This window comes from Ranitomeya imitator, chromosome 7 (genome assembly GCF_032444005.1).
Source record: "Ranitomeya imitator isolate aRanImi1 chromosome 7, aRanImi1.pri, whole genome shotgun sequence".
Classification (NCBI taxonomy): Eukaryota; Metazoa; Chordata; class Amphibia; order Anura; family Dendrobatidae; genus Ranitomeya; species Ranitomeya imitator.
In genome coordinates this window covers 144815881-144836299 of record NC_091288.1, presented here as the reverse complement: position 1 = coordinate 144836299, position 20419 = coordinate 144815881, and the positions used below count along the sequence as shown (strand labels likewise).

The following is a 20419-nucleotide window of genomic DNA, read 5'->3' as shown; positions in this document are numbered from 1 at the left end:
TTTCAAGGGTGCCAACACTTTCAGCCATGACTGTTTATGTGAGGCCAAAGAAAATGTATAATCTTTATGGGGGGAGATAAAGGGAAAAAGAAAGAATAATAAAAGGAAATTAAGGATGGTTTTGATAAAAATAAAAGACAATTACCTTTCTAATATTCAATGATTCCATAATAACAGGGTCTGCAAATTCATTGAGGGTTTTCTAAGAGATGTTATCCTGGAGTATTTCAATAAAAATAACCTCATGACCCAACCTTAACATGGGTGTATAAGGGATCGGTCCTGTCAAACATATCTGATTAGATTACATGAGGAAGTAAGTTCCAGACTGGACCAAGGTAATGACGTGAATGTTGTCTATCTGGACTTTTAAAAGTCATTTGATACAGTGCCACATAAAAAGGATGGTAGATATAGTGAAAGGAACGGGATTAGGGGAAAATATGTGTAATTGGCTAACAACTGTCTCAGTGAGAAGAAACAGAGGCTGGTTATTAATGGAACACACTCAGATTAGTTAACAGTGGGGTGTCATGGGGGTCAGTATTGGACCCTCTTCATAAATCTATATATACTAGATGGTGGCCCGATTCTAACGCATCGGGTATTCTAGAATATGCATGTCCACGTAGTATGTTGCACAGCCCACGTAGTATATTGCCCAGCCACGTAGTATATTATCATTATTATTATTATTATTATATTATATTATATTATCAATATTATCAATATTGTATCATAAAATTATTAGGTTCTCTAGAAGGACGTAGATCTGGGGATTTATTATGATGGAATATAGGCTGAACTGGATGGACAAATGTCTTTTTTCGGCCTTACTAACTATGTTACTAATCCACATAGAGCTATAGAATAGGACGGCACTAGAGCGATACCATATACAGCAGTCAGGACTTGAGATGGGATCCAGAGTATTAGGCGTCACGCTTACTACGGGGTACTAGGTGCTCAGCAGCTGAAAACTAATAGTTCATTTGTACTCATAAGTAAGAAGTCGTTGAAGCACCTGCTGTGCGAAACGGCCGTCGTCCAAGCTCCAACACCGCACCCTCCTGCTTACCTTATGTTGTAACGGATGTTTATCTGTTGAAGTTTTCCATTAAAATTCACGCTTTCCACTGCAGAATTTGGGGTGAGTGCCGCACACTTTCTTACTTATGAGTACAAACTAACTATGTTACTATGTTACTATTATTATTTATTTATATAGCACCATTGATTCCATGGTGCTTTACATGAGAAGGGGTTACATACAAGTTACAGATATCACTTACAGTAAACAAACTAACAATGACAGACTGATACAGAGGGGCGAGGACCCTGCCCTTGCGGGCTTACATTCTACAGGATTATGGGGAAGGAGACTGTATATTGCCCAGTCACGTAGTATATTGCCCAGCCACGTAGTATATTGCCCAGCCACGTATTATATTGCCCAGCCACGTACTATATTGCCCAGTCACGTACTATATTGCCCAGCCACATAGCATATTGCCCAGTCACATAGTATATTGCCCAGTCACGTACTATATTGCCCAGCCACATAGTATGTTGCCCAGTCATGTACTATATTGCCCAGTCACGTAGTATATTGCCCAGCCACATAGTATATTGCCCAACCACGTAGTATATTGCCCAGTCACATAGTATATTGCCCAGCCACATAGTATATTGCCCAGCCACATAGTATATTGCCCAGCCACATAGTATATTGCCCAACCACGTAGTATATTGCCCAGTCACATAGTATATTGCCCAGCCACATAGTATATTGCCCAGCCACATAGTATATTGCCCAGCCACATAGTATATTGCCCAGTCACGTAGTATATTGCCCAGTCACGTACTATATTGCCCAGCCACATAGTACAGGGTGGAGCGCGGTAATTTGCTGATTTGGGAATGAAATAAAAAAATTATGATCATTAGAAAAATTTATTTTATATTTTAATTATACTGAACAGTAATGGAATTTTTAAATTACATGGTTTTAAATAGTGTATCTGGCAAATGTCGACCTTCGCTATCCACACACTGCTGCATACGTTTTCTGAAGTTTTCATGAACTCTAACAAGCATGTCCACTGGTATTCTGCCAATTTCAGCTTCAATATTGTTCCTTAGGTCTTCCAAGGTGTTGGGACGGTTGATATACACCTTAGACTTCAGGTAACCCCAAAGGAAAAAATCTCATGGGGCTAAATCTGGTGAGCGTGCTGGCCAGTTCACATCTCCCCTCAAAGAGATAAGCCGTCCAGGAAACATTTGCCTCAAACAATTCATGGTAACCCTCGCTGTGTGTGCAGTGGCACCATCCTGTTGGAACCATGTATCCTCTAGTTCCATTGCCTCAAGAGCCGGCTGAAAATAATCCTGTATCATAGACAAGTACCGTTCAGAGTTCACAGTTATGGCACGACCATTATCAAAATTCAGTTCATCATGAAGAATCCGGTGGAGAGAACGTCTTGAAATGCCACGAGCAAATGATTGCTTCCGAGCAGAGCGTTTCGGAGATTGCAGTACTGCTGCTCTAACTCTCTCGATGTTTTGTGGTGTTGTAATCCTTCTCTCAGGTCCCCTTCGTACACATGACACATTCCCTGCTGTTCTGAATGCATTCACCCAATTTACAATTGATTGCCGTCCAGGAACACGTCCGCGTGGAGGAACAGCGAATTGTAAACGAAAAGCACGCTGCACTGCAATGATCGAGTGGGCATTTGAAAAATACGCTTCAACACAAAATGACCTCTCCTCACGTGTCCACTGCATGATGGCAACTGAAAGGCAGAGGAATACAAATCTCCCATCAGCCACTGTAAGCCACACCCACTCTCCCCTCTCTTCGACCGACAGTGCCGCCACAGCATGCAGTGCAAAAAAGCAAATTACCGCGCTCCACCCTGTATATTGCCCAGTCATGTACTATATTGCCCAGTCACGTAGTATATTGCCCAGCCACATAGTATATTGCCCAACCACGTAGTATATTGCCCAGTCACATAGTATATTGCCCAGCCACATAGTATATTGCCCAGCCACATAGTATATTGCCCAGCCACATAGTATATTGCCCAGTCACGTAGTATATTGCCCAGTCACATAGTATATTGCCCAGTCATGTAGTTTATTGCTCAGTCACATAGTTTATTGCACAGCCCGCGTGGTATATTGCACAGCCCGCGTAGTATATTGCACAGCCCGCGTAGTATATTGCACAGCCCGCGTAGTATATTGCCCAGCCCGCGTAGTATATTGCCCAGCGCGCGTAGTATATTGCCCAGCGCGCATAGTATATTGCACAGCCCGCGTAGTACATTGCCCAGCCCGCGTAGTATATTGCACAGCCCACGTAGTATATAGCAATGTGGGCATCATATCCCTGTTAAAAAAAAGAATTAAAATAAAAAGTAGTTATACACTCACCTTCCGTTGGCCCCTGGATCCAGGAAGCGTTTACCGATGCTCCTCGCGCGCTCCGGTCTCAAGAGTGCTTTGTGGTCTTGCGAGATGATGACGTAGAGGTCTCGCGAGACTGCTACGTCATCATCTCGCGAGATCGGAATGCATGGACTGGTCACCGGAGTGTCGCGAGGAGCGGGAAAGGCACCAGAAGGTGAGTATATGATGATTTTTTATTTTTTTTATTATTTTTAACATTAGATCTTTTTACTATTGATGCTGCATAGGCAGCATCAATAGTAAAAAAGTTGGTCACACAGGGTTAATTGCAGCGTTAATGGAGTGCGTTACACCGCGGCATAACGCGGTCCATTAGCGCTGCCATTAACCCTGTGTGAGCGCTGACTGAAGGGGAGTATGGAGCGGGCACTGACTGCGGGGAGGAAGGTCCTGTCAAACATATCTGATTAGATTACATGAGGAAGTAAGTTCCAGACTGAACCAAGGTAATGCCGTGAATGTTGTCTATCTCGACTTTTAAAAGTCATTTGATACAGTGCCACATAAAAAGGATGGTAGATATAATGAAAGGAACGGGATTAGGGGAAAATATGTGTAATTGGCTAACAACTGTCTCAGTGAGAAGAAACAGAGGCTGGATATTAATGGAACACACTCAGATTAGTTAACAGTGGGGTGTTATGGGGGTCAGTATTGAACCCTCTTCATAAATATATATATGTACTAGATGGTAGCCCGATTCTAACGCATCGGGTATTCTAGAATATGCATGTCCACGTAGTATATTGCACAGCCCACGTAGTATATTACCCAGCCACATAGTATATTGCCCAGTCACGTAGTATATTGCCCAGCCACGTAGTATATTGCCCAGCCACACAGTATATTGCCCAGCCACGTAGTATATTGCCCAGCCACACAGTATATTGCCCAGCCACGTATTATATTGCCCAGTCACGTACTATATTCTCAGTCACGTACTATATTGCCCAGCCACATGGTATATTGCCCAGTCACGTAGTATATTGCCCAGCCACATAGTATATTGCCCAGTCATGTACTATATTGCCCAGCCACATAGTATATTGCCCAGCCACACAGTATATTGCCCAGCCACATAGTATATTGCCCAGCCACATAGTATATTGCACAGTCACGTACTATATTGCCCAGTCACGTACTATATTGCATAGGCAGCATCAATAGTAAAAAAGTTGGTCACACAGGGTTAATAGCAGCGTTAACGGAGTGCGTTACACCGCGGCATAACGTGGTCCATTAGCGCTGCCATTAACCCTGTGTGAGCGCTGACTGGAGGGGAGTATGGAGCGGGCACTGACTGCGGGGAGGAAGGAGCCGCCGGACTGCGCCCCTCGCTGATTGGTCGTGGCAATGGTCGTGGGCGTTTTGCCACGACCAATCAGCGACTTGGATTCCATGAATAACAGAGGCAGCGACCAATGAATATCCGGGACAGACAGAAAGACAGAAGTGACTCTTAGACAATTATATAGTAGATATATATACATATATATATATATATATATATTATTGTAGAGGGCATACTGAGTAGAATTTCAATATTTGCAGATGATACTTGGTGAGCCGGCAGCTGCTGCCAAGGGAAACAAAATCAAAGGATGCATTAAAAGAATCACAGATGCTCATGATAAGAACGTAGTTTTACATCTATACAAGTTACTAGTGTGGCCACATAATGCGTGACAACGGTGATTAAGTGACAGGTTATTAATGTACAAATGTATGAAGGCACAGTACAGAGATCTTTCTAATAACCTTTTTACACCTATGCATGCAACAATGACAAGGGGGCATCCTCTAGGAAAGAGAGTTTAATCCTATTCATAGACTTCACCAGGGACCGAGCCACGCTGTAGATTACCTAGACCGGTGCGTCCCTAGCGGCTTCTCCCCGCTTACTGACCTGGAATGATAGGTCTCTCCCTAGGCAGTAGGGTGGAGAGAAGCCACCAGGGACCGATCCACACTGTAGACTAGCTAGACAAGTGGGTCCCCAGTGGCTTCTCCCCACTCACTGCCCAGGATTGATAGGAGTCTCCCTAGGCAGTAGGGTGGGGAGAAGCCGCCAGAGACCGATCCACACTATAGATTAGGCGGACAGGCGGCTATTAAAGTATGTTTTTCTCTGACATGTCACAGAGTTTCAGAGTCAAATATAACTGGCTGAAATGATACAGCCAGTGCCTGGTACATGCTGCCCAACATGTGTCAGCTGTCAGGTTCACATTAGAGATCAAACGAGGGGTAATCCCAGAAAATACATTTATCACCAATGCACAAGGTACGTGAGAAATGTCTTATTGCAGGGGCACCCAACAGTCTCTAGAAATGAGGTTCTGAGCCCCCGTTCCTCTACCCTGCAAGACCTCAGCTTAAATGGAGTATTGATAGAGGATGCGCCACCCCGAACTCCAATAAAAGTTTAAAGGGGTGATAGAAACAGTCAAGCATGGTATGGGGGCATGATTTCTAATTTTCACTTTAGGCAGCAGAAATGGATCCTGGCTGATACTGTAGCTTATATGTATTCAGATGAATGGGGCTGAAGTGAAATGCAGAACCGATGTAGGAAATTGAAAGTGTTCTTTTAATTTAGATAAAGTAGACTGTTTTTCAAATGTCAAACAAAACCTTCAGTGGAAGTGGATGTAAAGCAAGACCTGAGATATATGGAAGGCTAAAGATATGTATCATTTGAAATGAATAAGCAGATTGAATGGTAATGGTATATGGCCTTGCATTCTGATCAGTGGAGACCCCCACATGGATAAAGTGATATCCTAAGAATATGATATCATTTTCTGTGATCAGAAAAAAATATTTATGAACTAAAACGAAGCTTAAAAAATGTAGGCTCCTATAGAAACCCCAAACAATTTGACTTCTACAACCTAGATACACTGAGCTGTGAAGAACATACAGTAATAATTTTACTTCTGGAATGTCCCCTTTAAATTATTATGGCTTCTGTGAGGAAATAAATACCCATGTATTAAATTCATGCTCTGACTTGTGAGCTTTGCCGAGCTTCAAATAATATATTCTAATAATAAGGAAAACAAGTGTCGCATGTGTGCTGTTATAGATTTCCGTCATGCTCCATTACATTCAATATGCAATGTTGGTTGTTTATCTGATTTCAAGGCACTAAGTCATCAAAGCCGTGTATGATAAGACTTTTAAATTGCTACCATACTTACTTTGTCAGGCCTTAGGCATCGGATGATGAGCATCCTTTGGAAATGACCCACTTTTTCTTGCCATTCAGAAGGAAAAGCCTCATGGTGCGGTTCCTGTAAGAGCAGGCACAGTAGGCTGACTTTATTTAATTTGTCACTTTTCATAACAGCTACAAAACATTAAAGCCAAGATAATAGTAAAACTCCACTTTGTCTTTTGTAAATAATTGAACATGTACAGCATTCGACAGCGAGAAAGAAGGAAGAGTAAATACAATAAAACGATCTCAGAGAAGTTTAAAACTTTGCACAGAAAACACAAGACATTTGCGGTGACAACGAGTAAATTAGCTGTTTGTAACGAGTGCTAATATAAACAGAATTATGCAGATTATTAAATAAATGACAGCAGAATGAAGCAAATGAAGGAACTTTAACACAAAGTTGTCCACGTGTAACAACAATAAGGATATTTTTCTAAGCCTTCTTTGTCTTGCAAATTGCAGTCACCAGATTCAGTCCAATTGCTGCTGCTGTTAGTGGTCTCTTAAAGATGGCTGCCTGGGTTCAAGAATTGCTGTTTTTTTTTAAGTCATATCAATAGACACATCTCAACACTGGGTGTGCACCACCAGGAAGGGGGAATGGTGGAATTATGGAAATCTCAGGCTGGATTGACATGTTAATTTTCAAACTATCTCAATGTATTCAGCATTGAGCATGAGCACCACAAGAAGAAATCAAGACTATGCATGATATCAATGAGGTCACTAATGGTTGTTTGAGGAAAATTCCAGACCATGGTGGCACATGCAGTGCTGCTCACAGTAGCACGAGCAACATGTTGACTGGTGTTGTCATTTTGAAAAACCGGCTCTTGGGACACCTTGGAGAAATGGTTCCACGACCAAATCAATGTAACGCGAACTGTTAGTGTACCTGGAATGAAGAAGGGAAAGGCCAGGTTACCAAACATTACGCCACTTCCCAGCATAAAGCCAGGAGAAGGATCAGTGTGATGTTCCCTTGTAAAGATGTACCCTGTGGTCTCCAAACCAATCTCCAACTGTCATTGAATCCAAGACAAAAGACTCATCAGTGAATAGAAAATAGAAAAGAATACAAACATCCTTTCTAGCCACCATTGTTCCATTCCATCTTCTGGTCTCCATCAGGAAACCACATGGTCAACACCATGAAGAGGACTTAACAAAGGGAACGTCACACCAGTCCTACTCTCAGGATAATGGTGTGCACTGGCATAATGAACAAAAACCAGACCGCTTTAGCCTTCAATTCAAGTACACTAGTAGTTTGGGATTACATAGATTTAGTTGTGGAACCAATGTTATGGCCAATTCTCCAAAGTGTCTGTGAGCTGCCAACAGCGGATCTTGATGATTTAGCATGGCAGAACACTTCTCAGTCACTAACAGCCTCAGTGATAGGAGCCAAGGTGTGTATTACTACATGTGGCACTCACACGAACTGAATAAATCAAGATGTTTGAAAATTTTGAGTCCATTTATTTTGTCATTTGAATATCATTAACATGATGTGATTTTCATACATCTACGACTTTTCCTTCTTGGGGTTGCAACCAGGTACGGACTGGGAATGAAATTCAGCCCTGGCATTTGAAATCACACAGGCCCACGGTGTCCCTGTCCCCAATAACTAGATGGGATATATTACTAATATTACCCTGGATGGAGGAAAGGAAGAATTACTACAAGACCAATATTTCTAATTATACCCACGGCATGCTGGGGTAAGTGACGGAGTAACTGGCTTTGTGCTTTGTCACAACTTTTAACAGTATGGGTGTCTTGAGATCAATGATTCTGTTAACAACATAGCACACAAGGCAGCCCACAACCAGACCGGCCCTTCTGGCATTTGCCAGAAATACCAAATGGCCAGTCCGGCCCTGGTTGCAACTTCAATGTTGAGGAGTGTAAATATCTGCTAACGCCAAACAACAACATAATCAAAGGGTTCTGATAGAAACCCATTATAAGGGAAAATCATTTATACCATCTCTTACATTAAAGACGAGCACCCCAGAGGCAATGAAGGAACTTGAATTTTAAAGAGGCTGCGCAAATTAAGTAAACCTTTGTCTAAGACCTCAAACAGATGTCAGAGATTTTCTCATATTTAAAATATCGAACCAAGTTTTATCAGCGTTTTAGATCCCAATTTAATCAATGTTTGGTCAGTGTCAGAAGACAGGCTTATACAAAGAGAGGCTGGCCTCAACTGAGCAGATAGGTACTACCATATGTGCCAAATTCAATATTGATGGTGTCATCCAAGGGCTTGAACAGCTGGAATCGATTTTAACTCCTAACCCAACCATTGCAGCGGGCTGTCAGCTGTAACGCACAGATGACATCTGCTGCTGATGCTGTGGGTATGGTGTTTAATTGCACACTGCAGGAAGTGGTTAACAATAAGATGCAATGTCTGTAAAGAGCAGATGTACTCACTGAACCAGTGCAATCTATATCGGAACATCAGTCTACAACTACAGTCACGATATACATAAATTGTTGAGTAACTTTTCAAAATGCATATCTTTAAGAGAAGAAATGAAAATCACATTGTATCAATGATATGAAAATGATGAAAAAACTGACACAAACTTTTTCAAAACATCTTGATTTATCTCAAATTGTTAAAACACCACTCTAGCAATTCTTTTTATTTCAGCACTGGAGTGGTGCAACTAATTTAGGTTTCCTGCCCTTAGCATTATACTTACCACCCGCTGTCTTCTTCTGAGATTTGGAGGTCATTACTCAATGCAAGTCTATGAGAGAAAGAACAAGGCCAGAACGAAGCCCTCATAGACTTACACTGAGAGCTTGTGACCATTGCTTCTGACTTACGGTCAGTCAGAAGTTGGGGGTCACAAGATGAGCTGTGGGAACAGAGCGGGGCTGGGATGAGCTGAAGACAGCGGCTGATAAGTGTATTACTAGGGACAGGGAACTTATTTAGTAGCACCAGTCCAGCGCTGAAATTAAAAACGTTGGAGTAGAAACAGATTACACAGTCACCAAATACAACAAATGTATCACAATGGCCGATGTTCTCTGATCTAACTAGTGCAGCCTAGATGGTCTAGTCCATAGTTTCACCCAGGGCCGGATCCAGGTTTTCATGGGCCCTGGGCGAAACAGTCCCGGTGGGCCCCTTTAACACATACCACAATTCATAATGCACCGATATGGCAGGGAAATAAAGGTAGAGCACAATGCCAAAGATTTCACTTACTTCTTACATTACATGAGTGATATCTATTGTACATTCTACATTAGCTCAGGAACCGGACAGTCTAGTCCTCTATACAGAATAATGAGCCCCATATATTGCTCCAAACAGAATAATGAGTCCAATATTATGCTCCATACAGAATAATGAGCCTCATATAATGCTCTATACAGTATAATGGGCACCACAGAGTGCTCCATACAGAATGAGCTGCATATATTGCTCCATATGGAATTGACCCCATATAATGCTCCATACAGTATAGTGAGCCACATATAATTCTCCATACAGTATATGATGGGTCCCATCTATTGCTCCATATATAATGAGTCCCATATATTGCTCCATACAGAATGGGCCCCATATAATGCCCCAGCTAAAAGGGGTTCTCCACTACTGTGCAACTCCACTCAATTCAGGGCACGATATAAAATAAAAACAGTGTATAATCACCTCCCACAATAGTGTCATTCCAGTAATGCTGGCACTGCTTTTGCGGGACAGTGACCGTGACTTTTTGTGTTAGGCCGGAGTCACACAAGAGAGGAATACGGACGTATGAGAGGCGCAAAAAAAGCACATTGCACACGGACCAATGTTTCTCTATGAGGCAGCTCCTATCTGCCGTATATTTCTTGGCCGTATTTTACGGGATGAGAAAGTCGCAGCATGCTGCGCTTGTCAGCGTATTGCGCAAAAAATCTCCCAATGAAAGTCAATGGGGCGAGAATAATACGGATTACACACAGACCATGCGCGTGACTTGCGAGAAATACACACCAGTGTTCTATAGAAAAGACGGCAATTCAGTGCGGTGTACAGTAAAATCACACTAACAGGTTACAATAGAATAGATAAAATAAATGTGTAGTCATAGAATAGGTATAATATATATATATAATATAATATATATATATATATATATATATATATATATATATATATATATACCCCGTATATACTCGAGTATAAGCCGACCCATGTATAAGCCGACCCCCCTAATTTTGCCACAAAAAACTGGGAAAACTTAATGACCCGAGTATAAGCCTAGGGTGGGAAATGCAGCAGCTACCGGTAAATGTAAAAGTAAAAATAGATACCAATAAAAGTAAAATTAATTGAGACATCAGTAGGTTAAGTGTTTTTGAATATCCATATTGAATCAGGAGCCCCATATAATGCTCCATACAGTTTATGATGGGCCCCATAAGATGCTCCATATTAAAACATGCCCCATATAATCCTGCATAAAGGTTAATAATGGCCCCATAAGATGCTCCATAGACACATTTTCCCAATATAATGCTGCACAAATGCTGATTATGGCCCCATAAGATGCTCCATACAAACACTTGCCCCATAGAATGCTCCACAAACGTTAATTATGGCCCCATACAGGCACTTGCCCCATATAGTGCTGCACAAATGTTATGGCCCCATACAGTGCTGCACAAACATTATGGCCCCATATAGTGCTGCACAAACGTTATGGCCCCATATAGTGCTGCACAAATGTTATGGCCACATATAGTGCTGCACAAATTTTATGGCCCCATATAGTGCTGCACAAACGTTATGGCCCCATATAGTGCTGCACAAATGTTATGGCCACATATAGTGCTGCACAAACGTTATGGCCCCATATAGTGCTGCACAAATGTTATGGCCACATATAGTGCTGCACAAATGTTATGGCCACATATAGTGCTGCACAAATTTTATGGCCCCATATAGTGCTGCACAAACGTTATGGCCCCATATAGTGCTGCACAAATGTTATGGCCCCATATAGTGCTGCACAAATGTTATGGCCACATATAGTGCTGCACAAACGTTATGGCCCCATAGATTTACTCACTGTGGTCCTGGAGCTCCGTGCTGATCCCTGCAGGATCAGGTTTCACAGGCACATACAGCAGGGATCAGCATAGGCTCTGAGCACAGTCACTAAATCATTGCTTGTAATCTGACAGGGCGACCTCCTGTCACTACTGTCTGGATGACACAAGACAGGAATATTGCCTGCTGAATCAGGGTATTATATAGAAATAAATTCCCATGTGAAATAATAAGGGTGAGCCATACACATAGTACAGGTGTGCATAGGAATCAGTGTTTTCAGTGCATTTTCTTTTGCAGCCAAAGCCTGCTCTCTTATGTGCACACGTTCAGGATTGCATCAGGATTTGGTCAGGATTTTTCATCAGTATTTGTAGCCAAAACCAGGAGTGGGTGATAAATACTGAAGTGGTGCATATGTTTCTATTATACTTTTCCTCTAATTGTTCCACTCCTGGTTTTGGCTACAAATACTGATGAAAAATCCTGACCAAATCCTGAACGTGTGCACATACCACTTCCATCTTTTTCCTCCCGTCAAAATCCGTCGAGTTTTGAAAAGACTGGATCCTGCATATTTTTCTGCAGGATCCTGTTTTTTCCCCATAGACTTGTATTAGAGACGGTTTGTGACGGAAGCCCACCCGTTTCATCCGTCGTGCACTGGATCCATTGGAAAATAGCTGTCCGTCGTGCGTCGAAAACGTTCAGAGGAATGTTTTTTTCTGCACGTAGGAAAATCGCTCAGTGACAGGTCCTGCGCTGTCCGTCGCAGGCTATAATGGAAGTCTATGGATGCAGGATCCGTCGCTGACCCTCAAACACAGTAATCCAGCGACGTATCACGTTTTTTCATTCTGAGCATGCCCGGAACAAATTTTCAAGTCAGGGGAAAATTCTGGACGCTGCGGGCTGGACACTACACAAGTACACAGCACCCAGAATTTACTGACTGTGTGCACACACCTTTAGAGCTTTTGCTGTTTGTTTTTTTACAGTTTGAATTTTGTCTACAGTACATGTTTAAAAAGTTAGTTTTATTCACAAACAAAGGAACGAAAAACTACACTGCGACCTTTGCAGCTTTTTTTTTTTTTTTTTACTTTTTCATTGGTTTTCATGGGTGAAAAAAATGCTGAAAGAATTGACAGGCTCAGATTTAAAAAAACGCTGCAGTTGTGAAATTCAGTCAGTAGAAAATAGAAGGGTGTGCAGGAGATTTCTGAAACCTGAGTTTTTGTTTGTGCTGTAAAATGCTGTAAACTTCTTATTTGCAGAAGAAAAAGCTGCAAAAAGTCTGCATATGAACATGACGAAAAGCTGATTTCCGAAATCTCCTGCACGCGCTTGTTTTTTTTCGGACTGAGCTTCAGAACTGTAGCGCTTTTTAAATCTGTAGCGTGTCACTTCCTTCAGTGTGTTTTCACCCGTAGAAAGCAATGAAAGAATAAAAAAACTGCAGATATTGCAACAGCATTTTTCACTGCAATTTTTTAAGTGGTTCTGGTGAATTAAACTATTAGGTCATGTTCTCATGTTCAGTATTTGGTCAGTATTTTACATCAGTATCTGTAAGCCAAAACCAGGAGTGGAACAAATAGAGGAAAAGTATAATAGAAACATGTGCACCACTTCTGTATATATCACCCACTCCTGGTTTTGGCTTACAGATAGTGAGGTAAAAAACTGACCAAATACTGAGCGTGTGAATGTGGCCTTAAACATACCGTAGAACAAACAAACATCCGCACTTTGAAAAAAACTGAAAAAAAGTGTATATAACACCACAAAACAAGCTGAAAAACAGGTGTTTTGAACGCAACATTATTACTGCCAGTAGAACAGGCTATAGCTACTGAAAAAACAGCTGCATGTGAACATAGTCTTACTCTGAAACACTATGGCTGTCTGTGGTGTTACATAGGACTGCAGGTGACATCTACTACATTATCTGTACTCAGAGAGTTATCACTTTGTTATCTGCAGTGTTGAAAAAAAATTTGGAGGGGGTTGGGTGGGCAACTTTTTATCTTGGGCCCCAATCTTTTCTGACCATAGCAACGCCCCTGCATACTGCTAATAGTGGCAGACCAACTGTATCCACATCCTGCTCATGTAACGTAACTTAAATGTTTGTGTGATTTTGCAATGTCATTTGGGGCCCCAGTTTACATTTTGGCCTAGGGCCCCACTTTGTCTAAAACCGGCCCTGGCTGCAGCTCATCAACATCCTGTCAGGGTGGACATCTGCTGTGCTCAAATAGTAATGGCTGCAGATGACGAGCCACTCTTTGGCTGCAGATGGTCCTGAATTGATAAAACTGGGTTTGCCTAGTAGTGGAGAACCCCTTTATGCCGGTCAATGAGGTCTGGAAGATAAATTAAAGGACATTGGAGCGTGTAAATATTCCATGTATATGAATTTCCCCACACGCCCTGCCATGTTCTAGTAACGGTTATGATATTTGTTAATAGTAACATAAATGCTAGAGAGTAGAGAAGAGTTTTCCAGTTCGGGATACTTGGCTCAACACCACATGGTCAGAGACTTCTAGGTCACTCAGAGGAGTATATCGGGCCTCATCGCACCTGTATATGCTTCAGAATCCATAATGGACTGAAAGAAAACCATGGAGCATTATAAATCACTTGCCATACATTACAGAGGTAATGATTGTGGAGGAGACTCTTCCACATAATCAGAGTTTACCATTTTAACTGTGAGAAAGCAGAAAGCTGCACTACACGTGCACTGAGATGGAGCAGTATTGCTGTTGTTGCCGAAGAAGAAGGTTTTAGCTTACTTTTCCTCACTGTTATTGTCTCCAACATTGTCACACTCCATTGTGACTACATGAAGTAGCCTGAAATCAGATGTTGGGTATATAACTCTTATCAGTAGGGAGCTTACAGTGATAACAGACCTACAACACTGAGATATTGCAGCTGTCATTACTATACATTAATGGCGCTTTCTGATCCCGTGAAATAGGTTATTCAGGTTATAGTGGAGCCTTGATAATAGATTGCTTTTGTAATAAAGTCATTCATTCCATCCATTTATGACACTCCTTGCTAGGTAATATGCAGCCTTGCATTATAGCAGGGCAATATACTGTAAATTCTGGCTTGTGTAGATGAAAACATTCTTTGTGATAACGATATGATACAACCTGAAATTGGATATTCGCGCAGACTAAGTAGCGTAGGCTACTTTCACACTTCTGTTGGTACCTGCCCGTCGCAATGCGTCGGGCCGACGTACCGACGGACGTTGTGAAATAACTGCAAGACGTGGGCAGTGGATGCAGTCCGGGGAGGAGGGGGCGGAGCTTTGGCCGCGCATGCGCGGACGAAAATGGCGAACACGTCGCACAAAAAAGCGTTACATTGAACTTTTTGTTATGCGTTGCGTCCGCCAAAACACGACAGATCCGTCGCACAACGGATGCGACGTGTGCCCATCCGTCGCGATCCGTCGCTAATACAAGTGTACGGACAAAAAACGCATCCTGCAAGCACATTTGCAGGATCCGTTTATTTGCCCATAACGACGGATTGCGACGGAGGACAAAAGACGGAAGTGTGAAAGTAGCCTAAGACTAATGACAAAGGAAGATAGAATGTAAAAAACGCTTTACATCAGTATGTTACAGACTCGTTAGCTCTCCTGAAATGTAAGTACTTGCATTCCCAATTCTAGAACATCTTTTTCTGGAATGCCGTGCCTCAGAATTTGACTTTGAGAAATCTAAGGTTAAACACACATCCTGGTTTGTTTCATGTTTCCTTATTCCATACATGTGTTCATGTAATATGTCTGTCTTTTTTTGTTTTGCTACCTTCAATCTGAATCTACAATGTGCACATTCCAATAAGAAAACCATTGTATGAACAGATGTGTCCAAACTTGTCACCAGTATTGTGGTTGATTTACCCAACACAAAACACTAGATATATATTGTTTAACATGCAAGAAAAATTCAGGTCTTCTAAAGAGTTGTTTCATGCACGAATCTATTTTTTCTGCTTGGTTTAAATCATTAGAAAACAATTTTCTTCACAGGAACGGAATTCAAAGGGTTTTGTGGTCAGGGTACCCTACTAACAAAGTCACAGAAGGAAGAGAGAGCATGATTATAACACTGATAACTTGCGTGATAATAAGTTTTTAGTCTAAATAAAGAAAAATCCATTTCAGCATACTCCATATACTGCATAAAAAGTACCATGTAAACTACAGGAAGCAAATGAATTTCTATTATAAAATCTTTAGAATTGAGAGTCCTCAGTGGTTGATACCTTTTAATGGCTAACTGAAAAGATGGTAACAAATGGCAGCTTTTGAGACTACTCAGGTCTCTTCATCATGCATAGACTAAAAGAAATTCTGGAGAACCACATATTTATGCACAACATAGCACAGAAAAAAAATCTTTCATGAACTTCATAAATTATAAATTCTGGTACATTAGACACAAAAAAATGCTATTATCTCTAAAACTGGCTGGGAAATGAACAACTGTTCTAAACAAAGAGACAATAGTGATAGTATGCTATTGTTCACAATGGGGCAGACTGGACCCTGCGATGCATTGTCATTATATACTCAGTATTTGTACACACGTAATGCAGAGACCCGGGGAATGTCACATTCTGCGCTCACTTACCTTCATTACCGCTGCTGGACCATGAGACATATGACAGCATCCAGAGGCAGAAAGAAGACAAAAGCTAACAATCATTCTCGCTGTAAGAGTATATTGCATCAAAACATGTTAGAGATGTACTTACACTTCGCTGTGTGTAGGGTATCATTAGCCAGATGGAGACAAGTGTTCGCGGTGTCACACATTAGTATCCAATAAAAACATAAATCCTTAAACTAATGGGTGCTGGATGCCACTGTATAGCATGCACCACAGGCATATATTCAATGTATATGTGCTCGGTATATACAGCTCTGGCAAAAATTAAGAGACCACAGCAACATTTTCAGTTTGTCTGATTTTTCTCTTTATGGTATGTTTTTGAGTAAAATGTCAATTGTTCTTTTATTCTATAAACTACTAACAACATGTCTTCAAAGTTCCAAGCAGTACATTTTGTATTTATTTTCTGAAAATGAGAAATGGTCAAAATAACAAAAAAAATGCATTACTTGCAGACCTCAAATAATGGAAAAAAATAAGTTCATAATCATTTAGAAACAACAATACTAATGTTTTAATTCAGGAAGAGTTCAGAAATCAATATATTGTGGAATAACCATGATTGTTAATCACAGCTTTCATGTATCTTGGCATGCTTTCCACCAGTCTTTCACACTGCTTCTGGCACAATAATGTAAGCAGTTCTTCTTTGTTTGATGGCTTGTGACCATCCATCATCCTCTTGATTATATTCCAGAGATTTTCAATGGAGTTCAAGTCTGGAGATTGGGCTGGTCAAGACAGGAATTTGATGTGGTGGTCCTTCATCCACATCTTGATTGACCTAGCTGTGTGGCATGGCACATTGTTCTGCTGGAAAAAAACAGTCCTCAGAGTTGGGGAACATTGCCTGAGCAGAAGGAGTCAAGAGTTTTTCCAGGATAACCTTATATATGGCTTGATTCATACGTTCTTTGCAAAGATTAACCTGCCCAATTCCAGCCTTCCTGAAACATCCCCAGATCAACACCTGGTCGTCTAATGGTTACATTAGACCTGGACCTGGACCTGGACAGGCGTACAAGCCAAGGTGTCTTGCACCCACTGTGAAATTTGGTGGAGGATCGGTGATGATCTGGGGATGCTTCAGCAAGGCTGGAATTGGGCAGGTTGTGATTAAAAATCATAGTTATTCCACAAACTCTTCCTAAGTTAAAACTTTAGTATTGTTATTTCTAAATAACTATGAACTTGTTTTTTTTGCATTATTTGAGGTCTGCAAGCAATGCATTTTTTTTGTTATTTTGACTATTTCTCATTTCCCTAAAATAAACACAAAATTTATTGCTTGGAACTTCAGAGACATGTTGTCAGTAGTTTATAGAAAAAAAGAACAATTTACATTTTACTCAAAAATATACCTATAAAGAGAAAAGTCAGACAAACTGAACATTTTGCAGTGGTCTCTTTAATGTTTGCCAGAGCTGTATATTATACAAAGGCCAAAATGGTGATGTGAACAGAGCCTTAGACAGGCCATACAGATCACTAACACATAGTAACATTTTGACTTGCACAGGGCTGTTATCAACATTCAAGATTGTATCTAATGTTTTTATTTAAATACAGCAAACGGGGTGAAAATGACAAAAAACTGCATACATGTGACACTAAAACCGTACAGCTGTAAAATAGTGCTATTCCATCCGCGGCATTGCTATGTCATGAGTACCAGCAGGCTCGGACTGGCCCACCGGAGAACCAGAGGATTCTCCGGTGGGCCCAAACACTGTCACCTGCTGGCATACTGGCCAGCAGCTGCCTAGGGCCCCACTGCTCCAGGGGCCCCCAGCCAGTGGCTATGGGGCCCCAGAGTCAAGAGGGCCCGCCCTGTGCCAGCGTAACAGCAGCTGGAGACAGGATCCTGTCCCCGCTGCTAAAGCAAAATGAATGTTCACGCTTCCCCACGCCCCTATGGGCGTCAAGAGGCGTGAATACCATTTCTCTTTAATAGCAGGCAGCGTTAGCCGCAGGCTTTAGCTATCACTGCCCGCATGTAAAGCCGCACCACACACACGCACTAAGCACTGCCCACACACACACACAGCACCGCACACATACACACACATGCAGGCACACAGACTCACACAGAGCAGCTCACCTCCCGGCGTCCTGCTTCCTGTCTGAGACAGCCCAGCTGGATGACGTCATCATCCAGCGTGCTGTCTCAGACAGAAAGCTTCCAGCAAGGAAGAGGCTGCTGGGATGAGCTACTGCTGCGGGGAGGTGAGCTGTGTTGTGTGCCTGAGTGTGTGTGTGCGTGCATGCATGTGTGTGTGTATGTGAAAGTGTGTGTGTGTCTGCGTGTGTGAGAGTGTGTGTGCCTACATGTGTGTGTGTGAGAGAGTTTCTGTGTACCTGCGTGTGTGTCTGTGCCTGCGTGTGTGTGTCTGCGTGTGTGTGAGAGTGTCTGTGTGTGCCTGCCTGTGTGTGATGAGCTGCGGTGAGGTGTGTGTGTGTGGTGGTGAAGGACAATGGTATTGGTGGGGGGAGACGATGGAGGTGTAGGACAATGATGGTGGTGGGGGGAGACAATGATGGAGGTGATGGGCAATGATGGAGGTGATAGGCAATGATGGTGGGGAGGAGATGATGGAGGTGATGGGCAATGATGGAGGTGATGGGCAATGATGGTGGGGAGGCAATGATGGAAGCATTGGGCAATGATGGTGGTCGGGGAGGCAATGATGGAGCTGATAGGCAATGGAGGTGATGGGCAATGATGGTGGGAAGGCAATGATGGAAGTGATGGGCAATGATGGTGGTGGGAGAGGCGATGATGGAGGTGATGGGCAATGATGGAGGTGATAGGCAATGGAGGCGATAGGCAATGATGGTGGGGAGGCAATGATGGAGGCGATGGGCAATGATTGTGGTGGGGGAGGCAATGATGGAGGTGATGATGGAGGTGATGATGGAGGTGATGAAATGGACAATGATGGTGGGGGAGGAGGCAATGATGCAGGTGGTGATGAGGACAATGATGGGGGTGGAGAGGGGCTGCATTATACTTTATGAAGAGGCTACAGTATACTCTATGGGGGCTGCATTATATTTTGTGGTGGGGCTGCATTCTCTCAGTGGACTACATTATATTCTGTGGTGGGCTGCATTATACTATATGAGGGGGCTGCATTATAACGTATGAGGGTGCTACATTATATTCTATGGTGAGGACTGCATTATACCTGAGGGGGTTGCATTATATTTTGTGGGGTGCTGCATTATATTCTATGAGAGGGGACTGCATTATATTTTATGAGGGGGCTACATTAAATTCTGTGAGGGGGCTACCCCAACCATTGCTACATAATTAAGACGTGAACTACCTTATATTATACCCTGATATTAGCGCTTTTTACCGCACAATTGGTGGTCTTGTATCTATTTCTATGTAGCTACATAGTGGGCCCCAAGAATGATTTTCTCTGGTGGGCCCAAGGTGCTCCAGTCCGACGCTGAGTACCAGTCACAGTACTGCAATTATATTTCTTTCATAGTTTGTCAAGAATCCACTCACCTAAAATATACTTGTTTGTTACTTGATTTAGTGAAACGATTCAGATATCTTAACTTTAAACCAACACATGCAAGTCAGACTGTACTGGGCAAAATACCTGGCACCATTCGTCAACTTCATATAGTGCCCAGAAAAGTCCTGGGACCTGTCAGTTGATAGATGCGGGCCCTATAATGGCGTTATGGGACATTTCGGGGAAAGCATGCTTTGGAAACTTGACCAAGGACTATGTGCCTTGTATGGCTGGTATGGGGCATGTCTCTGTCAGCGTCTCCCCGCCTTGCTGCACTTGACTGTCAATTTCTCTAAATACCCACACATAGGGGTATGTGTCAGACATGGGGGACGGGGTTGGGAAGAAGTCATTAGGTCTGGCCTCGAAGAAGTCCTCAGATGCATGGTCC

At 42.3% G+C, this 20419-nt stretch overlaps 1 protein-coding gene across 2 annotated transcripts in view; it reads right to left on the bottom strand.

Moving 5' to 3' along the window:
- The window catches only part of DNAH7 (dynein axonemal heavy chain 7), a 560306-nt gene that overhangs the window by 90152 nt on the left and 449735 nt on the right, over positions 1-20419 (bottom strand). For both annotated transcript variants that reach the window (XM_069733889.1, XM_069733890.1), the window contains one exon: positions 6687-6779. In XM_069733889.1, coding sequence (XP_069589990.1) covers positions 6687-6779 — 93 coding nt within the window. The remainder of the gene's footprint in view (positions 1-6686; positions 6780-20419) is intronic.